This window comes from Biomphalaria glabrata, unplaced genomic scaffold (genome assembly GCF_947242115.1).
Source record: "Biomphalaria glabrata unplaced genomic scaffold, xgBioGlab47.1 scaffold_20, whole genome shotgun sequence".
Classification (NCBI taxonomy): domain Eukaryota; kingdom Metazoa; phylum Mollusca; class Gastropoda; family Planorbidae; genus Biomphalaria; species Biomphalaria glabrata.
The window spans coordinates 519,129-545,002 of record NW_026602928.1 but is presented as its reverse complement, the minus strand read 5'-3'; the positions used below and the strand labels follow the sequence as shown (position 1 = coordinate 545,002).

At 34.9% G+C, this 25,874-nt stretch overlaps 1 protein-coding gene and 1 pseudogene across 1 annotated transcript; one reads left to right on the top strand and one right to left on the bottom strand.

Annotated features, from left to right (window-relative positions):
- Nucleotides 1-892: 892 nt before the first annotated feature.
- Nucleotides 893-25,482, bottom strand: LOC129924144 (uncharacterized; annotated as a pseudogene).
- Nucleotides 17,868-20,852, top strand: LOC129924129 (uncharacterized). The gene is made up of 4 exons (XM_056017957.1): nucleotides 17,868-18,560; nucleotides 19,045-19,160; nucleotides 19,504-19,627; nucleotides 19,736-20,852. Exons 1-4 carry the CDS (start codon nucleotides 18,264-18,266, stop codon nucleotides 20,330-20,332), a joined length of 1,134 nt encoding a protein of 377 aa, XP_055873932.1. The 5' UTR covers nucleotides 17,868-18,263; the 3' UTR covers nucleotides 20,333-20,852.
- Nucleotides 25,483-25,874: the final 392 nt, after the last annotated feature.

The window sequence follows — 25,874 nt, the reverse complement described above, 5'->3', positions numbered from 1 at the left end:
ACAGATTAAATCAATACTAGGGATGATAAACTATTATAGAAAATACATACCAAATTTAGCAGAGATAGTTGATCCATTAAACCAGTTATTAAAGAAAGGACAGCCTAGAAAAGTGACTTGTAATAGAAAGTGTGTAGAAGCTATAGAGAAAGTTAAGCATATTTTTTCTACAAATTTGATATTGAGATTACCGGATGTTTCTAAAATATTCTATGTCACTACTGATGCTTCTGGTAGTGCTATAGGAGGTTGTTTGATGCAACAGTATGATAAATTACACCCAATAATTTATGTAAGTAGGAAATTATCTGATACTGAGAAGAGATACAGTGTCATAGAGAAGGAGGCTTTAGCTGTTGTTTGGGTTGTAACTCAGTTGGAAAGCTATTTACTGGGAAACAAATTCATATTGTTATCTGATCACAGGCCTCTTAAGTTTATGCAAGAAAAAAGTATTAAAAATGGTAGATTATACAGGTGGTTTCTAATTTTACAAGAATATAATTTTCAATTGGAGGCTATTAGGGGAGAAATTAATATTGTAGCTGACATGTTGTCAAGAGTTACAGTGAGATAAACTGTTGTAAATAATGATTATTCATTTTGATTTGTTTATGCATGTATATATATGTATATGTTCTAGTCAATGGGTATGAATAAGTTGTTTATATATGGACTATATATATTTTATTTCCTTTAAAGGAAGATAACTCAGTAAAATATAAATTGGGAATTTTATTAAATCAAGGGAGATAATTATAAAATTTCAATAATTGAAGTCAAAGGTGTAAATTAAAGTAAGTATGATCATCTACAGTCATTATTTTTTTATATAATCATTATCATGGCTACCTATAAAGGGGTCTCGAGGTTCGACACTTAACTCAGGCATAGTTGTGTTTACTGAGCGCCTAAAGGCAGCACGGAAAACCTTCTCACAGATACCCCCTCACTGGTCCATGAATGAGATTGGACCATAGCATTATAAGCATGCTATAGGCATGAAAGTAGCACTATATTAAAGCAATAATTTATTTATTTATTTAAGTGTAAAGATATAAAATTAAGACATTTTCACAGAAATTCTGTTTCTCCTGACTTGCTGTAGTGGTGACATGTCAATTGTTGAGTTTTTTTAAAATTGAGATTGTTACATGACTTCAATTCAGATTTAAACTGAATGCATTCCATGAAGGTCCTCATTTCTAAAGATGGTGCACAATGATAAATGAATCCTTTTATGTGCAATTGATGGTGGTCTCAGACCAAGAGCAGTGAAAACATTGGTTACATCCTCCAAGTAATGCAATTCAAAGATGCTGTCTTTGTGTTTTAAGATGTTTTTGTTATAGTGAAATTTTGAATCCATGACTGCTTGATTTAAACAAATGGCAAAACAGCGTAAATGGTAGTCTATCCAACTTGATGGATGTCCAAACAAAACATTGTAAATGGTTGTCTAACCATTTGTATAGATGTCCGAATGATGTTTATCTAGCACAGTTCACTGAACACACTAAATGTAAGTGATAGAACTGATGACTTCTGTCTGGAGGAAATAGAACTAAGAGAAAAACTACTACCAGTGTGTACTAGTTTCTAGAGATCTGGTTTTGTGTATAGTTGATGAGACAGTCATGTCAGAGCATTCATCAGAACTTGAACTAGTTTCTGTATCACATTTCTAAAATGAAAAAAAAATATAGTTAGTAAGTGAAGCAGAATTAGAGTTACTTAAAGCTAATAGTGAATAATAAAAAATATTTGAAATTATTCATACTTTTTATATACAGCTATTTGACTGCAGAATTACTTAAATTTTTCCAAGTTTACAGAGACAGCAGCTCATACATTATAGACCTCCCCCCCCCCCCCTGCTGCTGATGGGGCAGATAATGAAAAAAAAAACTACACTTGAATTGACTGGCAGAAGAGACAGATGTGATTAAATATCCACTGTTGAATCTGCATAACATGTAGTTCGCAATCTCAGAGTTTTCTTGAATCAACTGTATCTTTTGACCCACACATAATTCAGTTCTGTAAGCATCTCTGTCTGCAGCTGCACATATTAGGCAAGATTCTACCATATTTGACAAGTGTGTCATCAATAAAGCTTGCTTTGGCATTCGTACTTTTCTGGCTTAACTAATAAAATGCAATGCCAGCATGTAAAACTGATAAGCTGCAGTGAATTCAGAAACAAAACAACATGAGATTCTGTACACTCTAGCATACACTTGATTGGCTTTCTGTGAGTACAAGATCAACTACAGGGTGGCCATACTTTGTCATTTTTGCATTTAGAACAAAGATATGCCCTTGTAACTTAGTGAACTGATCACTCCATGTGACCCTCTAAGAGCCTTGCTTTGGGCTAAACACTTCTAGTTTTGCCAAGTTTCTTCCTCAAAAGTTGAGGGGTTTTTTTTTCAGTGCATGCAAGCATTGACCTTAGACAAGCAACATGCTTCATTACACTCAAAAAGAAAATTTTGACTTGTCTGCTCAAACCTTTTAAAAAATTGGTTTGTCATTTTAACTTTTTTCTTTAAGCCATGTTATCACAGCACCTTGAGCCTACATTATGTGTGTTAACAGCGCTATTTTTTCAAATGATTTTGTTCTACTAGATGCGCATCTTTCATGCAATAGATAAACCTTGGAGGTGTGAGGCCCCTAAAACCACAAGGCCCTTGGCAGTCACCCACACTTTGAACCATGCTGGGGCAGATGATATAAAGGTCGACTTGTTTCTATGACAGATGGTTAACAAGTGTGTTAAGTGGCCAGCACAATGACCAACTGTCTTCTGTTTAGAAGCCAAACACTCACTCTGCCACCATGCCCCCCCCCCATCTATACTTTAGCCCTCTTAATTTTCTTTTCTATAACCTGAGGCAGTGTTTGCTTTTAAACTCTCTAATTAGCTGCATGAATGTTTTCCTTCTTTTTCCCCACATTTCTTCTATTTTCTTTTGAGCAGTACGCTACAACAGACATAGCTGTACATCTCTTTAAGGAAAGTTTTCATGAAAGAGAAGTAGAGATGGCACAAGTTAGTATACCCCAACCTTTCACATTTTAACATGTGCTTTTACTTGAGGAAAAATATGCAGTATATGTTCCAGGCCATTTTAGTGTAGCCTCTTGATGTTCAGAGATAATGCCTCTTTCTATTTTATTTAGTTTTTCAAATTTATTTATCAACAACTGGTTGGAGTGGAAAGCAGGGCTGCCTGGTCATGTGGTATGCGCCCTGGACTGTTATTCCAATAATCCCTGGTTCAAACTTTGCCCGGTGCCATACCCCATCATCCTGCAGGAGGTTTGAAAAATAATCTTCAAATCTAAAGGTACATCCAAAACAAACAAGACTAATAGTTTCTACTTACTTCAAATATTCTGTCATGGGAGTTGACTTTATTCTTCATCTTCCTGAGTCTTCTCCCTGTCGGACAACCCATCAGGTATATTTGTAAACTTTGTCAACTCTGCTTGTAAATTTTCTGCACTACCCGTAGACAACAAGCCATTATCACCACTGCCATCTTGATGACCAGAGCGATTGCTAGTCATGTCCTCCTCAGACAACACACCTTCAGAACTGAGAGTTGAGAGAGACTGACGACAGGGAGGGTGGCTACTTGATTCATCATCCTCACTAATGTCTCCTACTTCTTCTGAGCATGAATCTTCAGAGTGCTGTGGGGAGAGTTCAAAATGGTGTGATTAAAACATACAGTTGTCATTTAGTTTGAAGTTATAATTACTGTGGATTAACTTATTTTTTTAACATTTGTCTTTAAACCTAATCTAAATTTGTCTTTAAACCTAAAATCTCATCAGTTTTCTTCACAGATTTTATCTAAAGAGAAGAACTGACTCTTGTGTGGAGATTTTGATCTCCAATCGAGCGCCTCCCCAGGTGGCGGATAGGGGAATGCCCTCCGGATATGGTGGGTACCGGGGAAATAAAATACCCGGGGTGGACCAAAATCAAACCTGCTGCCTTGCAGGAAGTGGAGGGATCCACAAAGGCTAGGGCACCTTACCTGAAAATAAAGGCAGCTATCCAGAGAGCTGAAAGGGGCAGCCCCCCAGATGGTTATGCACAGGGCTAACAACTCTGTCATATAAAAAATACTGTTACGAAAGCTAATACACACAAGAAAACCCGGACAGATCTCAACGGAAAATGACCTAGGCCTGGAAAAGGACATGATTTTTGTTTTGCGACATGGAACGTGCTAAGCCTTTATAGAGCAGGTGCGCTAGCCCAACTTACTGAAGTGTTAAAGAAATATAGGATACCCCTTGTAGCCCTACAGGAAATCAGGTGGAAAGACTCAAACATCCTCAGAACCAAGGAGTATACTATATTTTATAGTGGTGGAAGCACTAACAACTTAGGTACAGGTTTTGCTGTTAAAAAGGAAATGGTAGGTAATGTCATTGGATTTAAACCTGTAAGTGATAGACTCTGCTCACTACGTTTGAAAGGAAAATTCTTCAACATATCATTTATCAATGTTCATGCCCCTACTGAAGATGCAGATGATAACACAAAAGAAGCCTTCTATGATGGACTGGAAAGAATTTATGATGAAGCACCGAAGCATGACATCAAAATAGTCCTAGGAGATTTCAATGCAAAAATTGGAAAGGAACCAGCATTCAGACCAATAATTGGCAAAGAAAGCTTACATGAAGAGACCAACAATAATGGCATAAGATTAGTGGATTTTGCATCAGGAAAAGGAATGTCTATCAGCAACACAAAATTCCAACATAAGAATATTCACAAGGTAACCTGGATCTCACCTGATGGCAACACCCAGGATCAAATAGATCATATACTCATAGATAAGAGACATGGATTTAAAAAATGACCTACTAACAGAAATAAAGGAAAGAATAGCAGCAGGCAACAGGGCATTTTATAGCACCCACCATTTACTTAAGAGCAAAACGATTTCAAGGAAAACCAAGAAAATAATATACAAAACCATAATAAGACCAGCAGCAATGTATGGAAGTGAGACCTGGACACTGACAAAGACATCTGAAAATTTACTTAACACTTGGGAAAGAAAAATTCTTAGGAAAATCTATGGTGCCATACAGGATGGAACAGGGTGGAGGACACGCACTAACCATGAGTTATATCAATTGTATGAAGACCCACCAATAGTGAACGAAATAAAAAAGAACAGACTACGTTGGGCATGTCACCTTGAAAGAATGTCAGATAACAGAGGGGCGAAAATCGTATACAGGCAGAAACCAAAAGGCAGGCGACCCAAAGGCAGACCCTGAATACGATGGATAGATGACGTGGAAGCAGATCTGAAGCAGCTTGTGGTTAGGGCGTGGAGACGAAAGGCCCAGGAGAGATCTGAATGGAAGGATGTGTTAAAGCAGGCCAGAGCCCTCCATGGGCTGTAGCGCCACTGGGATGGATGGATGGAAGAACTGGCTACTAAGTAAGTATGGCTTCTTAGCAGTGTGGTCTGTGCTTTGGTTGTCATTACAATGGCCCTGGGTTCAAACCTGTCATCCTGCAGAATGTTTGAACTAGGAGGTAATATGCTAAATTTCTGAAGAAAATATATAATATATAAAACAAAACTAACCCAAGACTTATAATTTATCTAAATTATGTGAAAGATTTTAAAAATATTTCATCAAATAATTTCCTGGCTCAGAAAGTGGTCAAAACATTTCCTAAGTTGGCCCAGATTGTTAACAATTTGTCTAGTGCAATCCCAAGCTAGAGCTTATAAAAATAATGAATGATGATAACTAGAACAAAGTATTATGTGAATGAAATCTTACTTTACAGAGACTATCTGATATAAACTTTTCACAGGTAAATTATGAGTGAGTCTGGTGTGAATGTACATTTTGGTTTTCTATAGTTATAATGTTTTGTTTGAAGTAATGCACAAATTGTAAGACAAGTGTCTTTACAGATTTACAACAAAGATTATTATTATTATTTCATATCCACTGTACATTGAACACTAAAAAATTTGGCAAGAAAATATAGAATGTTTCATTTCTGGGTGGGAGCAGCAAAGCCTACATACATTTGCAATAATTCGCCTTGATATCCCTGCTACAATTGAAAAGACATGGCAATGGATTTAATATTTAACAAATTAATCTTGATTTCATATTTTCATAACTCATGAGGAGCATTTTCACCTTCAGTTTTTTTTTATTTCAAGTGTTGTTGTTTTTTACAAACCAGATGAAATAAGAAAAATGATACAAACATAAAAATCTATCATCTGTGATTTTATAAGTATCCCACTAATAAACCATATATATAGGCTGAAGATAAAAATTCATATGAGGCTGTATAACCTTACAGACTTGAGTCTGTTTAATCTGACCGCACCAGGAAATGATCATTTTGGTGCTAATAACTGGCTGGTCCAATTACACGGTGACTGGTTATTTCATCCCTCTTACTTTTGGTCAGAACATTCCCAATTAAAAATGTTTTTAGTCATTGTATAATTGTTTTGTTAAGGGTTTGCCTTTAAGCACTCATTTCATATAATATATAAATATTCTTATTTAGAATATTTTTTTTAATGTTTTGAACATGTTATTATAGTGTTTATAGTGTTCCCCCTATATATTGTAATGCAGGGTTTGTATTTAGTTATAATATAGTTTCTGTTTGTTGTAGGGATGTCAATATTATCCTGTGCATATTGCGTGATGTAATGACAAAAGGCCAAGGCGTGGTGGAAGTGGGGAAAATCTTTTTAGAAATAGAAGTACAATTTGAATAATTATGATCATGCCACTCTGCTCTCATAATTTTATCATCAAAGGCCAAGGTGTGGTGGAAGTAGTGTAAATCTTTTGAGAGATGAGAATAGTTAGAATACTTATGACCATACAGCAGATAAAGTATCACCTGACTGCCATCTTTCACTTTATCTTTCATTGTCAAACTTTTTTTCTTAAATATGTGCGTGTCATTTCAAACCCTAATATATAACATTTTATTTATTCTAATAAACGCTGACTTCAAGACATATGCAACACTGGCCGAGAAATTAGGAACAATGTACAGCAATAGGAATCAAAAGATCTTCTTCTGTACCTACTATCAATAGCCTATCTTATTGATTTCAATTAACAAGCAAAAACAATTTTTATATTGACATTATACTTTATTCTTGTTTATTAATGTGTAATTATTATATTTATTATTATTATACTTATTATAATTATTATATTATAATGTGTAATAATAAAAATAAATATATGAAATATTGTTAATTTCATACTTTTTACAATTATAATTTGATGGATTAGAGAATGAAATGACTAGCGGATAAAATGACCATGGGATGAAGTGACCAGGGGATGAAGTGACCTGGAACCAATTAAATGATTATTCTATGTGATACAAGAACACTTTGGCACTTCAGTCCTGATTAGTGGACTGGTGTTTAACCTTCGGTTCAATGAAATTTATATGGTTATGTCTTTTATTATCAAGATGGGGATTATTACCGCTGACACTGTGTGGAATAAATACTTGAGTCATGATCAAACTACAACTTTGGAAGACTACCACTGACACAGTGTGGATCAAAGTAACAGGTAAGTCAGGATTTTACTAAGATCAGTGTAGATAAGACCTACATAACTACACAACAAAAATGGTCATTTAACATTGATACAATATTTTACTATACTAACCTTTGTATTTCTAAACTTCTTCGGAGCATTGGTCTTCTCTGGTGACTCATTTCTTTTTTCTATTCCACTTTGGGAACAGTTGGTCTCTAAATTTCCTAGCGTATTGTATCCTCTAATGTTTTCATAACTCCTTCCCTCCATCAAATCAGATTCAAGAATCCTTCTGGAGGGGCTTCTGTTCTTCTGTCCCCTTATATCCTGACTGCTATGTACACGTTTAAGGCCAGAGTTGACAGCCAAAAGTTGATTATTGACAGTTGTATTGTTGCACAGACTGTGTGTTGTTAGAGTTGGTAGTAGGACTGTCTTGGAGAGATTCCTCAAGTTGACCAGATGTTAAATGACAACTTTCAGTGGCTGAGCTATTGATTGGGTAATTTAAATTTTCATACGAGCCTTTTTCTCGCACCGGATTTGATTGATCCTCCAGTATGTCAGCAGGGGAGGTAACCGGTGAACAAGAACATGAACCTGACCCAGTTTCAGGTCGGGATGAGAGGTCAATATCCAGAGAGGATTTTTCACTCATAGTTCTGTTTTGGGCTGGACAGAGGGGATAGGTCACATGTGCTCTCCACATCTGCAATGACCTGGGATGAGCGTTTCTGCTACAAGTAGCATCACTGCAGCCACCATCACAGCCAAAGCAGACATCATTAATGTTATTGTCTTGATAGGATGAAGAGTTCTGTTTTGATGCTGGTAAGTGTTTACTTACAGGTGAGTGTTTTGAGATTGGCGAGTGCCTGGTGACAGAAGTGGATGAGTTTTTGTTACAACACTCCTGATGTTTCTTAATGTTGTCTTTATTTTTATTATCTCATCTCCATCTCTTGTTATTCATCTTTTAAAAACCACATATATATTCTAAAATTAATTTCTTTTTTTCTTTTTCTAAATACCATTTTCATATAGGTCTAATGGCAGGTCATTTATCTGTACATAACTCAGCCTGTGCATCTTAATACCATTTGGTGAAGATATTCTTTATGATTGCTAGTTAATATTTACTTAACAGTGTTATAGATTACAAGTCTTTCCAGTTCCTCAATTAATGACCCTTACTTTGACATTAGGTCTACCTTGTCATTTCCCTCAAAAGACTGTGCCTTGTCATTTCCCTTTTTGCCTATAAGTCTGTCTCTTTATTTCATTCTATACCTAAATTCTATCTTTTCATTTCTCTTTATGCTTTATGTCTACATGGCCAAGGATCCCTTGCAGTATGATAGTGGAGTGTGAGCTATAGATTGTGGATATAAAGATACACTCACACAACAAGAAAATTTACTTACATCGTGACTTCAGACCCTGACCTATGTGTACGTTTTTTACCAAGTCGATCTAACTTTTCTTGAGCTTTTATGATTGGTCGAACGATACTCTTTCTATATTTATTATTCAAAGTCAGTTGTTGTTCTCGTCTGATAAAAAAAAAATTTCATGATTAAAATTGAATGTTCGCCATGATACAAAATAATCATACAGAAAATATCAACATCATGCATAAGTAACAAGAGATAGTCTCAAAAAAAAAAAATGAATGAAGAGGTGAAAATGATCCAAAATTATTTTATATAACTTCAAATCAATCTTGGGTTCAAAATTCATTTTTAGCATTGAACTTACCAATACTGGGCCTGATTTAAATAAGATATGCACTTCAAGGACCCAAAATCATGTAGTAATTTTTTTTTCACATTTTAACCCAATAACTTCTATTTCCAGTTAGAAAAAAAACAACTTTCAAGGCCCTAAGCAAAGAGGGATAACCCTGAATTTAAAAAATCCTAAAAAATAAATATTTTGAAAAAGTAATCAAACTTAATATCTAATACTAAATAAACAAACAACTTTAAAAAAATAGAACAATATGTCTAGTTTAAAAAAGTATATACTTTTAATACCTTTAGAATATAAAAAAGCTTCAAAAATACTCATTTTCTCTTGGGGGAGCTACCACCTTCTACCAAGCGCGTCCCCAGGTGGCGGATACGGGAAAGACCCTTAGATATAAGGGTTAGCTGTGAATAGCAAATAAACAGCTGAGGACCAACTGGTTTGCAGTCATGGAGGATGAGGTGAAGTATTCCAGTGGTTAGAATATTTACTAAAAACATCTGAGAAATCCAGGGAAATGATTGCAAAAAGCGAGTATAGGGCGCTCTAACTCTAAACCCGGGTAGATGAAACCCATTAGCTAGGGATAGCAGTTCATCTAGGAGAGAAAACTCCGAAAATAAACACCTGCTACCTTGCAGATGATCTTGGATGATCAAAGGCTATGGGAGCACACCCAGAAAGAAAAGCAGGCTGAAGTCGGAGTCAATGGGCCTCCTGGCGCATAACACATTGACACGCAACTTCATCTATGTTGGAGTTCAGTAACGATTCTAATAGATGTGGCGTCCTGACTGTGGAATCCCGCCTCGCAGGTAGGGGGCCGGGCTCTCCCCCTCAAAGGAGCCCACACAAGCGAGCTGGTGGTTCTTCTATCTCTGCCTGTGGAGCCAGGAGCAGGGACAAGAAAGTAAATACTACTGGCCAACACTCCAAGACCAAAAGTCTAAAAATCTTACAATGGAACGCAGAGGGCATCCAAAAGAAAAAAGAAGCTCTAAAAATATTTCTGCATGAGAAAGAAATTGATGTAGCTTGCATCCAAGAAACTCATTTGAACAGTAATCTTCTTTTCTCCATTAGAGGCTACACCTGCATCAGACAAGATAGAGAAATCAGACCCAAAGGAGGAATCCCCACCCTCATTAAAAATGATATTCCTACCACAGACATAACTATGCCCAACTCCTCAGAATCAGAAATAATGGGAACTAAGCTAATTCTCCCAGATGGAAATATTTATCTATTTAACTGCTACTTCCCACCAGACAAGGAAATCGAGATTGACCAGATACAAATACCTGACCAAGAAGACTGTCTAATCTTAGGAGATATGATTTGTCACTCTCAGAGCTTAAATGGCAAGCAGAGAACAGACTTATCTTGCTTAATAAACCTGAGGATAAACCAACCTTTTTCTCAAGAGCCTGGCTAACATCAACCACTCCAGATCTAGCCTTTGCAACTGACAACTTATCCAAAAAGTGCACCAGCGAAGTTGCAGACCAGCTAGCCACCAGTGACCACAGACCCATATTGATCAGTATCGATACCTCCTTCAAAATATCAGAAAACTCCACCATCCCAAGATGCAACTACAAAAAAGCCAACTGGCACCTATTCTCAAAGCTCACAGACCTATACACAACTTCAATAAACTGCAAATCAAATCAGGTTAATAAGTCATTCTCAGCTTTCTCCAAAGCAATCCTCCTAGCAGCTAAGGAATCAATTCCTAGAGGAGCAAGAAAAGATTATATCCCCAACTGGTCTGATCACCTTCAACAACTCCACAATGACACTATTGAAGCCAGAAACAGTAGAAAATAACCCTTGTATAGAAAATAACATAAATCTAAAAGCAGCTAACGCAGTTTTCAGGAAAAATTACCTTTCTGCCTTGAGGAAAAGTTGGCATGAAAAAAGAGAACAACTAAACGTATATAGAGATGGTCACAAACTCTGGTGTATAGCCAAATGTCTCAACCAGGAAGAAAACAGAACAACTCCTATAGTAATAGAAAAGGACAACAAACCCCTGAAAGGCCAAGAAGCAGCAAATGAATTCATTAAGTTTTTCCAAAGCGTAGGACAAATACAAATTAATGAAAGTAGAAATAAAGATGTAAGCTCAGAAATACAAGATAAAATTAAAGAAAACAATCCAGCTTACTCCTTGGGAATGACCACTAATCTTAAAATGAAGGAACTAGATGAATCCCTAAAAGTCCTCAAACCAAAACAAGCCCCGGGCTCGGACAAAATATCAAATGACATGCTTCTTTACTTGGGTCCTCAAGCCAAAAGAGAACTGCTACAAATATTCAATGCTAGCTGGAAATCTGGCAGAATTCCAAACATCTGAAAAAAGCCATAATAATCCCTATACTAAAGCAAAGCAAACCAAGAAATAAACTGGATAGCTACCGTCCCATCAGCCTCACTAGCTGTACTTGCAAACTGATGGAAAGAGTGATAAATAGAAGGCTGACATGGATCCTTGAGTCAAATAACCTACTCACTGAAGCCCAGGCTGGCTTTAGAAAAGGCAGATCTACAGAAGATCAAATTGCCTTCATCACACAAGAAATAGAAGACGGCTTTCAAGAAAAGAAACCAACAACAATTGTGTGGGTTGACTTAGAAAAAGCATTTGACAAAGTCTGAGAACAAGGTCTCTTGCTCAAGCTAATCCAGCATCACATATCCCACAGAATGTACAACTGGATAAAGGAATATCTAAATAATAGAAAAGCCTTAGTTTGCATGCAAGGACAAAGAAGCCACACAGTGGGTATAAAAAATGGCGTCCCCCAAGGAGGAGTCCTATCCCCAACACTTTTCCTAATATTCATAAACGATCTAAATCAAAACCTACCAAGAAAAGTTAAAAGCAGCATGTATGCAGAAGACCTTGCCATAATTAGCACAGAAGAATATGTAGGAACATCGAAATTTCGATTACAAGATGCTCTTGATAAACTCAATAATTGGTCCAAAGACTGGGGCATGTCCATCAACACAAAAAAGACCACATATACCATATTCTCACTGTCAACAAAACAATAAACAATAAAATTAACATTAGATAAGGAAGCTTTAGAAAAAAATGACAGCCCTACTTATCTTGGAGTCACCTATGACCCAAGACTAACCTGGAAAAACCAAAAAGATAAAACACAGAGTAAAGGCATCCAGAGACTATCCCTCTTGAAAAAATTAGCTGGCACAGATTGGGGAGCTAATCACAACATCCTGAAAAAGACCTATACCAGTTATGTAAGACCTGTACTAGAATATGGTGCCACAGCATGGGGCTCAGCAGCCCAAACCAACCTAAGAAAAATAGACAAGGTTCAAAATATTGGTCAAAGGATAATGACAGGAGCAATCAAAACAACACCCATAAGAGCTATGGAGGAAACCGCTGCCCTGATCTCTCTAAATGAAAGAAGAGAAATAAAAATCCTTTCCCAATTCACTAATTTGGAAACCTTGAAGAAGCACCCACTCAGAACAAAAATCCACAAAACTGGCAAAAAAAAAACGTCTCAAAAGAACCAATTTCATACAGGAATCTCTAAGCCTAAAAAAGAAACACCAACTTGAAAAAATTACTCTGGAATCCTCGATACACTATAATGAATCTCCACCCTGGGACGAAGGCCCTCTTCCTACTATAAGGGACCATATTGAAAACATAAAAAGAAAATCTGATTACAGACCAACAGAGCTCAAGGAAATAGTGAACTGTTTTCTACATACCAATTACCCTAGCAATCAGTGGATTAGAGTTTACACAGATGGCTCATCCCATAAAGCCACCACAAATGGAGGAGCTGGAATACTTATCGAAAGGCCAGATGGAGGAAAACTAGAAAAATCCATTGCAACTGGAAAGCTCTCTGACAGTCACAGAGCAGAAAGGGAAGCACTAGCACTAGCTGCTACCATGCTAGCAAATCATCCAAGTTCTCCTCACAGTCAGATTGTCTTTCTAACAGACACGAAAACAACCCTCCAAAGCTTGCAAAACTCTGATTCCCCTTATATTAAAAACCTCAGAACAGCACCTACAAAGCTCAACAACAACAGCAAAAAAAACTTATTCAATGGATACCAGCTCACATACAACTAGCAGGAAATGAGAAGGCTGACACACTCGCTTTTATACATCGCTACTTTCATGCTTATAGCATGCTCAGAGCGCTCTGGTCCAATCTCATTTGTGGACTGGTGGGGGGAGGGGGTATCTAAAAGTTGGTTTTCCGTGCTGCCTTTAGGCGCTCAGTAAACGCAACTCTGCCCGAGTCGGGTGTCGAACCTCGAGCCCCCTTCTAGGTAGCCGAGACAAGCCAAGTTCAAGCGCACTTAGCCCCTCGACCATGCTTCCCACAAAATGCCGACCATGTCCTCCAAAACTGCTCTCTCTACCAAGAGGCCCGTATAAGACATTGACCCCAAATCACCCCAATAGAAAGAAAATTATATGGAAACCACTGTGCAGTTCATCTCTAGTCATATGAACACTACAACATAACAATGAGAACGATGAAGAAGAACTCATTTTCTCAGGTGGGGGCTTATACACTGGGGTTTATGGGCCATTTCATTTGAAAAATTATTTAAACAAAATAAAAATCTTCCAGATTTTACTAAAAATAGAATCGATAATCTTCACAATGATTTATTGTCATGCTTGCATCGAGACGAGGAGAAATCTTCTATTTAAAAAAGTTTAAAGCAAGTAGGCCTATATTGAAAAGGGGATTTTAGAAACTTTCTACAACAGTTTACGACAACAATGACAGGAGAAAACGTTTCAGATTGCAGAAGGAGCTAATGGGTTAATTATAATAACAGTTAATCTTAGCATAAATTCTAATACAAAACAGAAAGTGTTTTACAAATTATATATTTTACATGTAAGGAATATTCTACCTTAAAAATAAGATAAATATTCAGCTAAATTTTTTTTTCCAATGTGCAATATTTATATTCCAATATTTGGGAAACACTTATTTAGATACATCTATAATAGAATATACTGTGCTTATGCTGTGGTTCATACAAAACATCTATATCAATAGTAAAATAGTAAGGCTTTCCAAAGTGGTAGTATACGCAACATTAAAGTTATTTTACTTGTATCTAAATGTGTATCCATTGAAAAAGAACTTTTACAACAAAAATTAACATAAATATAATATAAATAAATATAACTGATATATAATCTTAGTAAAATTTAATTGTACAATATAAATTAATTTTATTAATACTGCCATAAGAAAGTTTAAAAAAAAAAAAAGGGACCAGATATGTGACTGCTCCTTGTCAGCAATTGGTGGGAGAGAATTAGACTAAAGCCCATAGCCTAAGACATCAAAAAGCCAAAGTGGAGCTGCGAAAACCAGCTACCAATGTTGCAAGGTACAAACTTGATTGGAATCCGCAAGGAAAGAGGAAAGTGGGCAGACCCACGCAAACCTGGAAGAGGTCAGTCATCAGTGAAGCTGAGGGTACTTGAATGACAGGCGAAGGAAGGTGCTCAGAACCGAGTTTAGTGGAGAGTTTGGTGGTGATTGTGGCCCTATGCTACACTGGGAGTGCACAGGAATAAGTCAAGTCCTTGTCAGCGGGTCCTTTTGTGATATGGCCCACAGGTTGAGAAAAGCACCCCTAAAACATTGTAAAGCATGACTAACATTAACACCAAAGAACATGTCCTTACTTGATGAGCTCCCGTTCTCTCTTTTCCAGTTGCAGCATACAAGCTGTTAATTCCATATACAAATTGTTAGCATGCTCCAACTTGCTTTCATAATGCTCTCTGACATCCTGTGCATGTCTAAACAAAATAATTTTATATTGAAACATAACAGTTAACACTTCATAGCAACAAATAATGGAAATATCCAAATTTACTATATGTTTAGTCAAAGTCTATATAGATACAAGTCACGGCATGAGATAATTAAAAATATAATTGTCAAGTCTATTATGTCTTACTTAAAAATAAAACAAAGTACTTAAAAGTCAAATGAAAAAAAAAAAATTCAGTTGCATAAATAAATGATCTTAATTTCATGAGAAAGAAAAAAAAAACAAATCTTCTCCATACAAAATACCTTAATTCTTCTTTTCTTCTTTTTATAAGCTCTTCTTCTAGCTGCGGTAAGTTGGAACCTTCAGCTTTCATTTTTTGGAAATTTTCACGAATCTCTTTCCTCCAAATTTCCTAAGCAAAAAAGGTTTAAATATTTTCTTAACATTTTTTAATATATATAGTAGAAAAAAAAATGTATCATGAAAAAATATTTAGATAGGAATTGGTTCACTTTAAGAACTAATGACATTAGAAGATAAGCCAGAGCTGGAACAGAAAGAAGTTAAATTTGCTTTATTTCTGCATTTGGTCAGAATAAAAAGTTTGAATAGTCTGAAAGATGGTCACCATTACTACCATATAGCAGCAGGGATACTTGCAGTGTAAAAGCTTTTCTCTCTCAGAGTGTAAAAGAAGGCTAGAAAATAAGAGGCTGTCTCTTTTTTTTTTCATTCAAAGCACAAGTTCACTTCTGGCTCTAGCATTGCTATCACACAGCTACATTAAGTACAAAGCCAACTTCAGATGACAAACCAAGATGCTGATACTAGAGTAATATCAATTCTTTGTACCCACCTAGGAGAAGGAAACTTCTGAATTGAAACCTCTGCTGCCTTGCAGCTATACCGAATCATGGGAAAGGTTTCGAGAGTTGACCCTGAGAAAAAATCAGGAGACTGCAACACTTAGGCAATTTGCAGAGCCTGCAACACCACTGATACCAAACTGTATCAGCACTTGCCACTCCTTTGGATACATCAGCTGCATGGAGAAAGCAATATCATTCTGACCACAGCTGATGCCCAGGCATTCATCTTATTTCAATGAGATGATGCATAGTTGCTTTGTGACTGAAGGAGGCCATGATGTATTGTGTACTGTTAAACGTTAAATGCCATAAAAAGACAAATTTTCTAGCAGAATATGACAAGTCAGGAGGCCATCTGCTCTTTGCTCAAATAATAATGTATATATATATATGCATAATGCACAAAGGCAGGTTTTTCATCTGTATATTTTAATTGGGAAAATGAGAACACCTCAGATAAATTCTTAAGAGTTTCTTGTTGATAATGACAGAACCCATAGTGTCAATCAGTAAAGGACTTACTTGAGATTCAGAAAAGTCCTCCAGACTGAACAGAAGTAATTCAGCAGAGGCAATCTCAATGTGCAAGAGAATTAGTCTAAATGATGGTCTATTTCTGGGCATTGCACTCCTGAAAAAAAGAAAAAGATATTTTCCATTAAAATTATTCTTTGGTGATGACACTTTTTTTTTAAAGGAGTAGGTTGATAATTTATTTTTAAAATTTCATGTATATAGAGAGTGTGGTAACCTATGCATACAAATTTTTGCCAGTAAATACAAAGAAAAACATTTGAACAGTTTACATTAAAATATAAAATGTTGATTAGATTAAAAACCTGAATAATAGTTATAAATTAATGTAAGCAATAAATTAATGTAAAATATACTACAACAATGCAATGAAGATGATAACCAGTTCCCACTTCATAAACTTTCCTCAAGATCTTACTGTGTGTAATGTTATTCCTTGATTTATTGTTTGTTTGTTTTAAGTGGATCCTGTTAATTTTTTAACATAATTATACCATAAGATATTATTAAAGTACCCAGAGATCCAATCAACAGATCAACATAGCTTTATCTTTTTGGTATAGCTGCTATAGTCAAGGCTGTGAATTTTTTGCCTGATGTGTTTCAAATAATAAAGTCTGCTCTTGTGTAAATGTAAATCTTTTATAGTAACCTTTATTTCAATATATGTGGACTTAACTAAAACCTTTGACACTGTGAACAGAGAAAGTTTCTTGAAGATCATGTTAAATTATTATAAATGCACCAAAAAAAAAAATCATTAAACTATGGTGATGCTCTTTCGTTATATATATGTGTGGATTGTTCTTTCAGAATTGAAGATTACTACATCCTAGCCCAAATCTCCTGCAGGATAGTGGGGGATGGCAGCTGGCAGGGCTCAAACCTGGTCCATTGATAGGACAGTTCAGAGCCCATGACCAAACAGTCCTCTCAATGGCACGAAAGCATGTGTTCAGGAGAGAAATTCATCAAATATTGATTTGTAAAACAGTATCCAATGGGTGCATACATACTTAAGGAAAGTAATGTATGGAATAAATATAAGATTTAAATCCTATAATGGTTGTTTCAACTCCAGACATCACAAAGTAGCTAATGATTGTTATGAAGGTTTAATTTACTCAAGAGGAATTATCTAATATAAGATTGTATTAATTTAAAGTCTCGTATTAGTATTATTACTCACAGCTTAAAATAATAAAATCTGCTAAATTTTAGAAACAATATAAAAAAATCCCAATCAATAAAGTAAAAAAAAAGTTTGTTGTTCTCCTTTTCAGACCTTGTGATCTATAGAGCAGATGATGTAAGTATCATCTAATTCTGTGGCCAACAGTTGACAAGGGTGTCAGGTGGCCAGCACAACCACCAACCACATTTACTTCCCCAACTAATGACAAGTAGGCCTACCCATATGATTAGGGTTGGGTGGACTCAGAGGCGTCCTAAAAATCCAGTTCAGAAGTAAGATCAAATTCCAGCCTTTACTGAGATTTAAACACAAGACCTCTTGGTTCAGAAGCCAAGCACATTAAAACTCAGCTACCACACTGCTCAATTATAAAATGTCTAATAAATCTAATGAAAATTGCAATTTAAAAATTAATCTACTATCATATTACGAAGTGCCTATCCCCAACCAGTTGCGAATAGGCTTCAACCCTATTTCCAACCAGATGGATGGGTCAAATAAGGTCAAAACCCTATTTACAGTCAGTTGACTTCCGGTCTATCCCCAGTATAGACTTCCTGCCAATCCCCCCTGTTGACCGGAAGTGTTGCTATATAAAATGCCAGCTTAAACGTGACCATGGCATTTTATATAATAATCAATTATCCTCTGGCCACTTTCACTATCATTTATTTAAAAAAAACATGGAAGGAAAATCATTCACAAATTTTACTGAATTCAAGGAATTTATCAAGAAACATGAAGAGGAACAGCATGTTTTGTTCGTTACTAGTGGTTCTAAAAAGGTATGTTGTTGATTTTACAATGATTATATAATACTATATTCAATATTGACTGTAATACTATACTATAATAGATCGTTAGATTCTTATTTATTTCATTTAAGCTTAGCTTTTTATTTCTTTTCATTTATTTTATTTTGTGCTGGTTAGTGTTACTAGTGTAGAATGTTTCTTTTTTTAAAGTAATGTCTGTATTATTATAAGATATATATTTTATAGATAAAATAATAATTACATGTAAAGTAGCTTGTAATTTTGAATGAAAATAACGTAGTCCTAGTTGGAAATAAATATAGAGAGATTTATTTTAAACTTTCTTCATTTATTAAAAAGAAAGTTTTATTAATTTTTTTATACACAAAGAAGTTAAGTTTAGAATGTTATATATTTTTTCGTTTACAGCTGTTAAATTTAATTGCACTTTAAAAAAGAGAATGAATTTTCCCTACACACAATTTATAAGTGCTAAATTTTATTATTTTTTTAGCTTATCAATGGACATCCAGCAAAAGAATCCATACAGTATGAGTGGCTAAAATTAGTATGCAAACAAGGCAGAGCCACAAAACCAACATCGAGTAAAGGCATCCGGCCGAATCAAAGGTATTTATTTCAATATTTCATAACAATGGAAAAAATACTATGGTATTACAGAAGATGTGTAGTTGGGGTATAGTGGCCAAGTGTTGAGTGAAGTGCTGTCCACCCTAGTTAACCATTGGCCATAGAAATAGATGCCCTTTACAACATCTGCCTTATTAGATTCCAAAGTCTGAAAGGGGTAATTTACTTTTATTTACAATGCAATAGTTTATACTAATGATACAGTAGCCAGTTCCCCTCCCCCCTTTCTCCTCCCATCTCTCAAATTAAAATAATAATAGAGTAGAGTGATGAAAAAAATAAATATAATATGTATAATATTGTCATTATATTTTTTTTGTAGGTCATGGAAACATGATTGTGGTGCAGTGATACGTGCAGTGATAAGGCATTCAGATGTTACTGGCTACCAGTTTGTCATTACAAAGGCAATATTGTCACATGAAAATCACCCCACAGATCATTTGGTAAGTTATTAAAAAGCATATTTACTCCTAACAATTATCTCTCATGAATTTTCAACTGTCAATATCGATTTCCAATAGCTATATATGTATACAATTTATTATTTTCAGTCTGCACTTGTGTATCCTGAAAATAGGAGAATAAAGCCTGATGAAACTGTGGATCTGATGGTTGGCACCAAAATATCACAGTCAGAATTGAGACAAATCATCTTGCATAAACAGAATAAATGTGTTCTTGCGAAGGATGTGGAAAACTACAGGAGAAAACAGAAAGACCCCTGCACTGACAGTGAAGGAGTAGAGAAAATTCTAAACAGTATAAAGGTTGGTGGTAGAATGGTGAAATATGGTGTGACACCAGAAAATGAATTTTTGTATTTGGCATACATGACCAAGGAAATGATAGATTCACTTAAAGCCAACAAAACCATATTGATAATAGATTGCACTTATAAAGTCAATGAGTATTTATTTCCATTGTTGAATGTTATGTGTATTGATGCCAATGGTAATGGTGTACCTGTGTTGCATGCTTTTGTAAGGAATGAGAGTGTTGAAATTTTGTCTGAATGTTTGAGTGTATTACATGATGTGTGTGTGGAGCCTCAAATTTTTTTTGTAGATAAAGATTTTAGTGAAATAGGTGCTATCAAACAATGTTTTCCTCAATCTTTATTTCGCCCATGTTCATTTCACACAACTTAGACTTAGACTTAGGTCCTCCCGCGCCGTTCGGCGCATTGGGCGGCAAGCTGTCTCCATAATGATCTGTCACTGGCAATGTCTGAAGCCTCTTCCCATCTGGTGTCCACTGTTCTGAGGTCCTCCATGAAGGTGTGTCGCCAGGTAATACGAGGACGTCCCTGTTTGCGCTTTCCTCGTTTTGGCTTCCATCATTTCACACAATGACAGCAGTAAAAAAGTATTTAAACACAAATGTCTCAAAGGAATTATCAAATAAAATTTTTGATCTATTTAAAGAACAATCTTATACATTGAGTGAAGAAGCATTTGAGTTGTTAAAAGTTGACATCATTTCAGCATGCCCCAGTGTTGAAAGCTACTTTCAAAATAATTGGTGGTCAATTTCTGACATGTGGGCAGCATGTAGAAATACAGATGTTGCATCTCTGCATATCACAACTACAAATCATGTAGAATCCTATCATTCAAGGATAAAAAAGCACCTAGATAGCCACACAACTCTCTCAGCATGTGTAACTAAGCTACTTTTGTTTGATTCAGATCTATCTTAAATAAAATCAGCACAACACCACATTCACAAAATAACTAAACAATATTCAACACTACTAGACACACATTTTCTTACTTTGTACAAGAATATATTAACACCATTTGGAGCAGAGTTAGTGGGCCATCCGATTTCTTTTAAAAGATGTAACTATAACATAGTTCAAAATGATGCTGACACATCATTTTTTTTCTATTTCTAATACTAGTAATTCTAATGATACCATGATAGCATGGATTCTTGCACTTGTATTTTCTTCACTAAATTTTTATTGCCTTGCAGACATATTCTTTCTTTGAGACATAAACTTTCTTTAGAAATGGTTTTTCTTCCTGCTGGGTGCCATTTCCAAAATAAATCATTTAGGGATGAAGAATTTGATGACATATCATCTATCTCAACTAATGTAATTTATAAATTTATCCAACCATCAGTGCAAAGACAGCAGAAGGGCGATTTAAAATTGTTAAGGATCTGACAAATGAACTAAACTGTCTGTATTAGAATATGGGGGAACAACATTTTTTTAGTAAAGCTTGAACAGTTAAAGACATTTATTTATCATATCAGGGCCAATAAGGAATTTGTTATTACTAATGTGTCTGAGGCCTTGGCTGAAACAAATATTAGTTTGAATGGTGGGTGTGTTGATGCAGAGTTTGTTCCAATTGCCTCAACTTCTCAGGCCTTGGCTGAAACAAATATTAGTTTGAATGGTGAGTGTGTTGGTGAAGAGTTTGTTCCAATTAATCGTGCTCAACCCTTTGTGGTTCATAATAGTGAAAACAATCTGTCTGGTAGTGATATTGTTGACTCATCTAAAGTTACAACTGATACATTTAGTAATGTAATGTTGAAAAAAGTAAAAACTACAGGAAGACCTAATAATAAACAACACTTCACAAAGAAAAAAAGGCTAGGTTTCCCTTACAGCTCGGTTAGTAAAAAACTGTTAGCAGTACTGAAAAAGAAGTGGTAGGTAATGTAAAATGTTCCAGTGCAAATGATGTGAATGTTTTTGTTGATAACCATGTTGAATGTTTAGAAAACAAATGTAATGGTGATGAATGTGGAATGGAAGAGGTTTCAAAAGAGAATTGTATAGATGGAAAGTTGATGAACTGGATTGGTTGTATGGTGTGTGATAGGTGGTTTCATGAGTTCTGTTTATCAAGTAATATTTCTGTAGATTCATTTATTTGTAAATTTTGCAATTAAAATGTTTGAAATGTTTTAATACATATTAACATTTGACATAAGTCTATTTGTTAATTTAACTTTCACTTCATAAGACCTATCTTGAGCATTAAAAGTGTAACATAATTCTACCTTTAATATATAAATGTACTATTGTATCAGTAACACTATCATTCAATAATGTGCTATTTACTCACCATATCTTATCTTCTTATCTTATATAATACAGACGTTACTTCAAAAAAGAAGATGATTACGTCCTACACGTCATGCATTTAGTCATGCATATATTTGTTATAATGCATTTTTTTTATCAAACACATATTAAATTGCTTACATAAGTTTATATATTAAATATTGACTTTGATATTGTTTAGTTGAGTATATGTGTAATATATTTTTAACTGTAACAATTAAATGTAATTTTGTACAGGCATTTTAATTTTGTAGATTACTTATCATATTTTTTCTATTATTTTACCAGTTTTATTTATGAATTTATTTTGATGCATATTACATTGTTTGTTTACATGTCTACTTATATGGTGACTGAAAAGGTTATGTATTATATGTGATATATTTCTAGCAGTGATAGTCGAACATAAAATTTCTTCTATTACTTGCTTTAATAAATTATGTCATACATATGACCACAAAAAACAAAAAAGTTTTTGTTGATTGTGTTGTGCTATTCATGTAGGAGAATTAAAGGTATGCACTTTCTAAGTGTCTTAAATTCTCTACATTATTACAGAGTGATACTATTATTAGGCTTAACCACAGATGATGATATCAACCCATTTTGCTTGTAGGATGGTTACTATAACTGAACATGTCTTTTTTTTTTGGTGGGTGGAGGGGCTGTAAGAGAAACTTTTAAGCATTATAATTTATTGATATAAAAAAAAACAGAAATGACTTAGAAAAATGTAAATTAACAAAGTAATGTGTATGTTTTCTATTTTATAATATTTCAAACCTAGAAATCATACAAGTATATTACTGACATCAAATGAGAGAAATATTTATTTATTGAAATGGTGCTAAGATTGGTTGGATAATGATCAAAGGTATAGAGCATGATCCATTGATTCTTATTGTGGTACTATCTCTCAAAGATATCCACTACTTCCGCCACAACTTGGCCTTAGATTATAACATCCTGTGTAGGTGTCACGAGTCGAGTCTGTGACCTATTTCGACCAGTTTCTAGAAGCAAGTTCAAACCAGTGCAAGTGTCCAGCGTAAACAAGTTAATTTTAGATATCCAAACAAAGAAAGAGGTTAAGGGAAAAAATAGCACACGTCAGCTTCTAGAAGGTCAAAGTTACTAAAATAATTATCTGAGAAGGTTCCATGATTCTGGAACGTACGATCAAAGAAAGTATAAATTAGGGGAAAGTCAGTTAGACGGGGTCCTCGCATAGTAGTAGTTCTTGTAGAGCGATGGTCCTCGCTCAGTCCTTGATTAGTAATAAGTTTTGTGATATTAGCAGGTCCATTAAGTAAAGTTTTAGTAATTGAAGTTGAAGTTATACTAAGTGAAGTTTTATGTATCTTTAAGTTTTATTTATGAAGTGTCAAGTTGTTATTGAATTAAGAAGTTAATTTGATGTGAAAGTTGAAGAAGTTATTAAAGAAGTTTGAAGAAAATACAGAGAGATGTTTCTTTCTTCATTTCATTGAATTGTCAAGTTTGATAATATAATCCCCCGCAAGTGTGATCGTCACAGTAGGTATATCCTACCCACCTGCCTCCCCTATTTCACCTTAGTGAGAACAATAAAGTTTGATATTCCCTACATTGAATAGAATCAACATAAATTATATTTTTTTCTCTGCCTTGTTTTGATAGCTCCTCTTTTTTATTATAGCCATCCTCAGTGCACTAAACTTTATAATGAAGATGGGAGAGAAAACATTGAAAACAAATGTCAAAAATATCAAGAAGCAGTATAAAGGCCTATAAAAAAATATGTCGAATTGAGTGCTTAAAGTCAAAGCCAAGTCAAAAAATATATTTAATTGGAGATGATGTGACCAGGAATGAAATGAAAACAAAATCAGTGAATTAATATATTTTATTTATTTTATAGCTATTACAAATATTCAGCTCAAAGATTTAACAAAAATATGACCTAACAATTCTATAATAAAATAACCTATAAAGTATACATTGTTCCTTTAATTACATTAGGGAAAAAATAATAGTTTAATAAATTGTAAAGATTTATCAATATCAAACCAATTTTATAGCTATTTTCTATTATCTTCTTTAAAATCAATCACTTAAAAAAAAAAACAACATTTAACTGAATAGGATTTGACCTAAACACAGTCGACTGGGAATAAGGTTTTGACCTAATTTGACCCTGTTGAGTGTGAATATGGTTTTGACCTTATTTGACCCATCCATCCGGTCGGGAATAGGGTTGAAGCCTATTCACAACTGGTTGGGAATAGGGTCCGCCATCATATTATCATCTAGACCTAGATCTTGGAGTATCCTGTCTAGTCTCTACTCTAGATTTTTCTACTAGATCTAGAATCATTTAGATTACATTTCTACAACTAGACCAGACTTGAGACTAGTAATATTTAATATGATTATGAGGCTAGTAGTAGTACTACTACTCACTCACGGTACTAGTAAGTAGTACTACTAATAGATCTACTTACTACTTGGTTTATTTAGATTAGATCTAGAATCTAGTTACTATTACTAGAGTGCTACTAATAGTAGTACTACTGAGTATTACTCGGAGTACTAGTACTAGGCCTAGCTCAAGATCAAGAGACTCAAGACGTCAAGAGTTAGTCTAGAATACTAGAACTTAGAACAGCGGTTCTCAACCTTTTAAGCTCGGCGACCCTTTTTTACAATTCCTCACTTTGCCGCGACCCCTCCCCCTTACACACACACAGCAATAGAAGAGTAGACAATAACAATCCATATTTTCGATGGTCTTAGGCGACCCCTGGCAAATCGTCAATTGACCCCCAAACTTGCCCAAAGGGGTCACAACCCACAGGTTGAGAACCCCTGACTTAGAAGATGATAGATCTACCAGATTCATTTAAAATTTAAAGTATTTTAACTATCTGATTATTACCTAGAATAATCTAGTGACTGACTAGTCTAGATCTATATATTTATTATAATTTATAATAATTTATTACCAAAATCCGAGTTAGAATCTCATGAGTCAATCTGTTTACTAATTTCAATTGCAAGAGAATCAACAGAATCATCTAGACTTGATATGGGAATTTGAAATCTATCAATTTTCCCTCAATTTCTACGACAAACATTGAGTGTTGCCATTTCTTTTAATTTTAGATCTAAATATTAATGTCACTGTTTTTGTTTAAAATGAATCATGAATGGAATCTATCTAGATCTAGGTCTATTCGTGATTTCAAAACAAATGAGTTGACTGCATGTAAGCTTAAAAAAGTTTTTTTTTAAAAAGCCACGAAATTAAATAAACTAAATTATCAGTTACCAAGGATATTTTTCAATTTTTAAAATAAGTTTTATTTCATTTAAAGATTAAACGTATTTTAAAATCCCGAATTTCATTTTCATTGTCAGTTTTCTGTAGATCTATTCTTCTTACATAGATTCTAGATCTATGGCGCAACTAGATCTAATCCTGCCCTCCGCGGAAACGCTTCAAAGACCAGCTTAGGCGTCAACTTTCCTTGGCTGACAGATGAGAGCACCTGGTTGCATGCGGCCTCAGAACGAGACAGCTGGAGGTCACTTACGAAGGCCGCGGGATACACATTTTAAAA

Bases quoted from the DNA above. Each gene is read 5' to 3' on its own strand.
- LOC129924129 (XM_056017957.1), top strand. From the start codon at position 18,264: ATGGGTCAAATAAGGTCAAAACCCTATTTACAGTCAGTTGACTTCCGG. The intron at 19,161-19,503 runs GTATTTATTTCA...TTTTTTTTGTAG, and splicing joins GGCATCCGGCCGAATCAAAG to GTCATGGAAACATGATTGTG. The intron at 19,628-19,735 runs GTAAGTTATTAA...TATTATTTTCAG, and splicing joins ATCACCCCACAGATCATTTG to TCTGCACTTGTGTATCCTGA.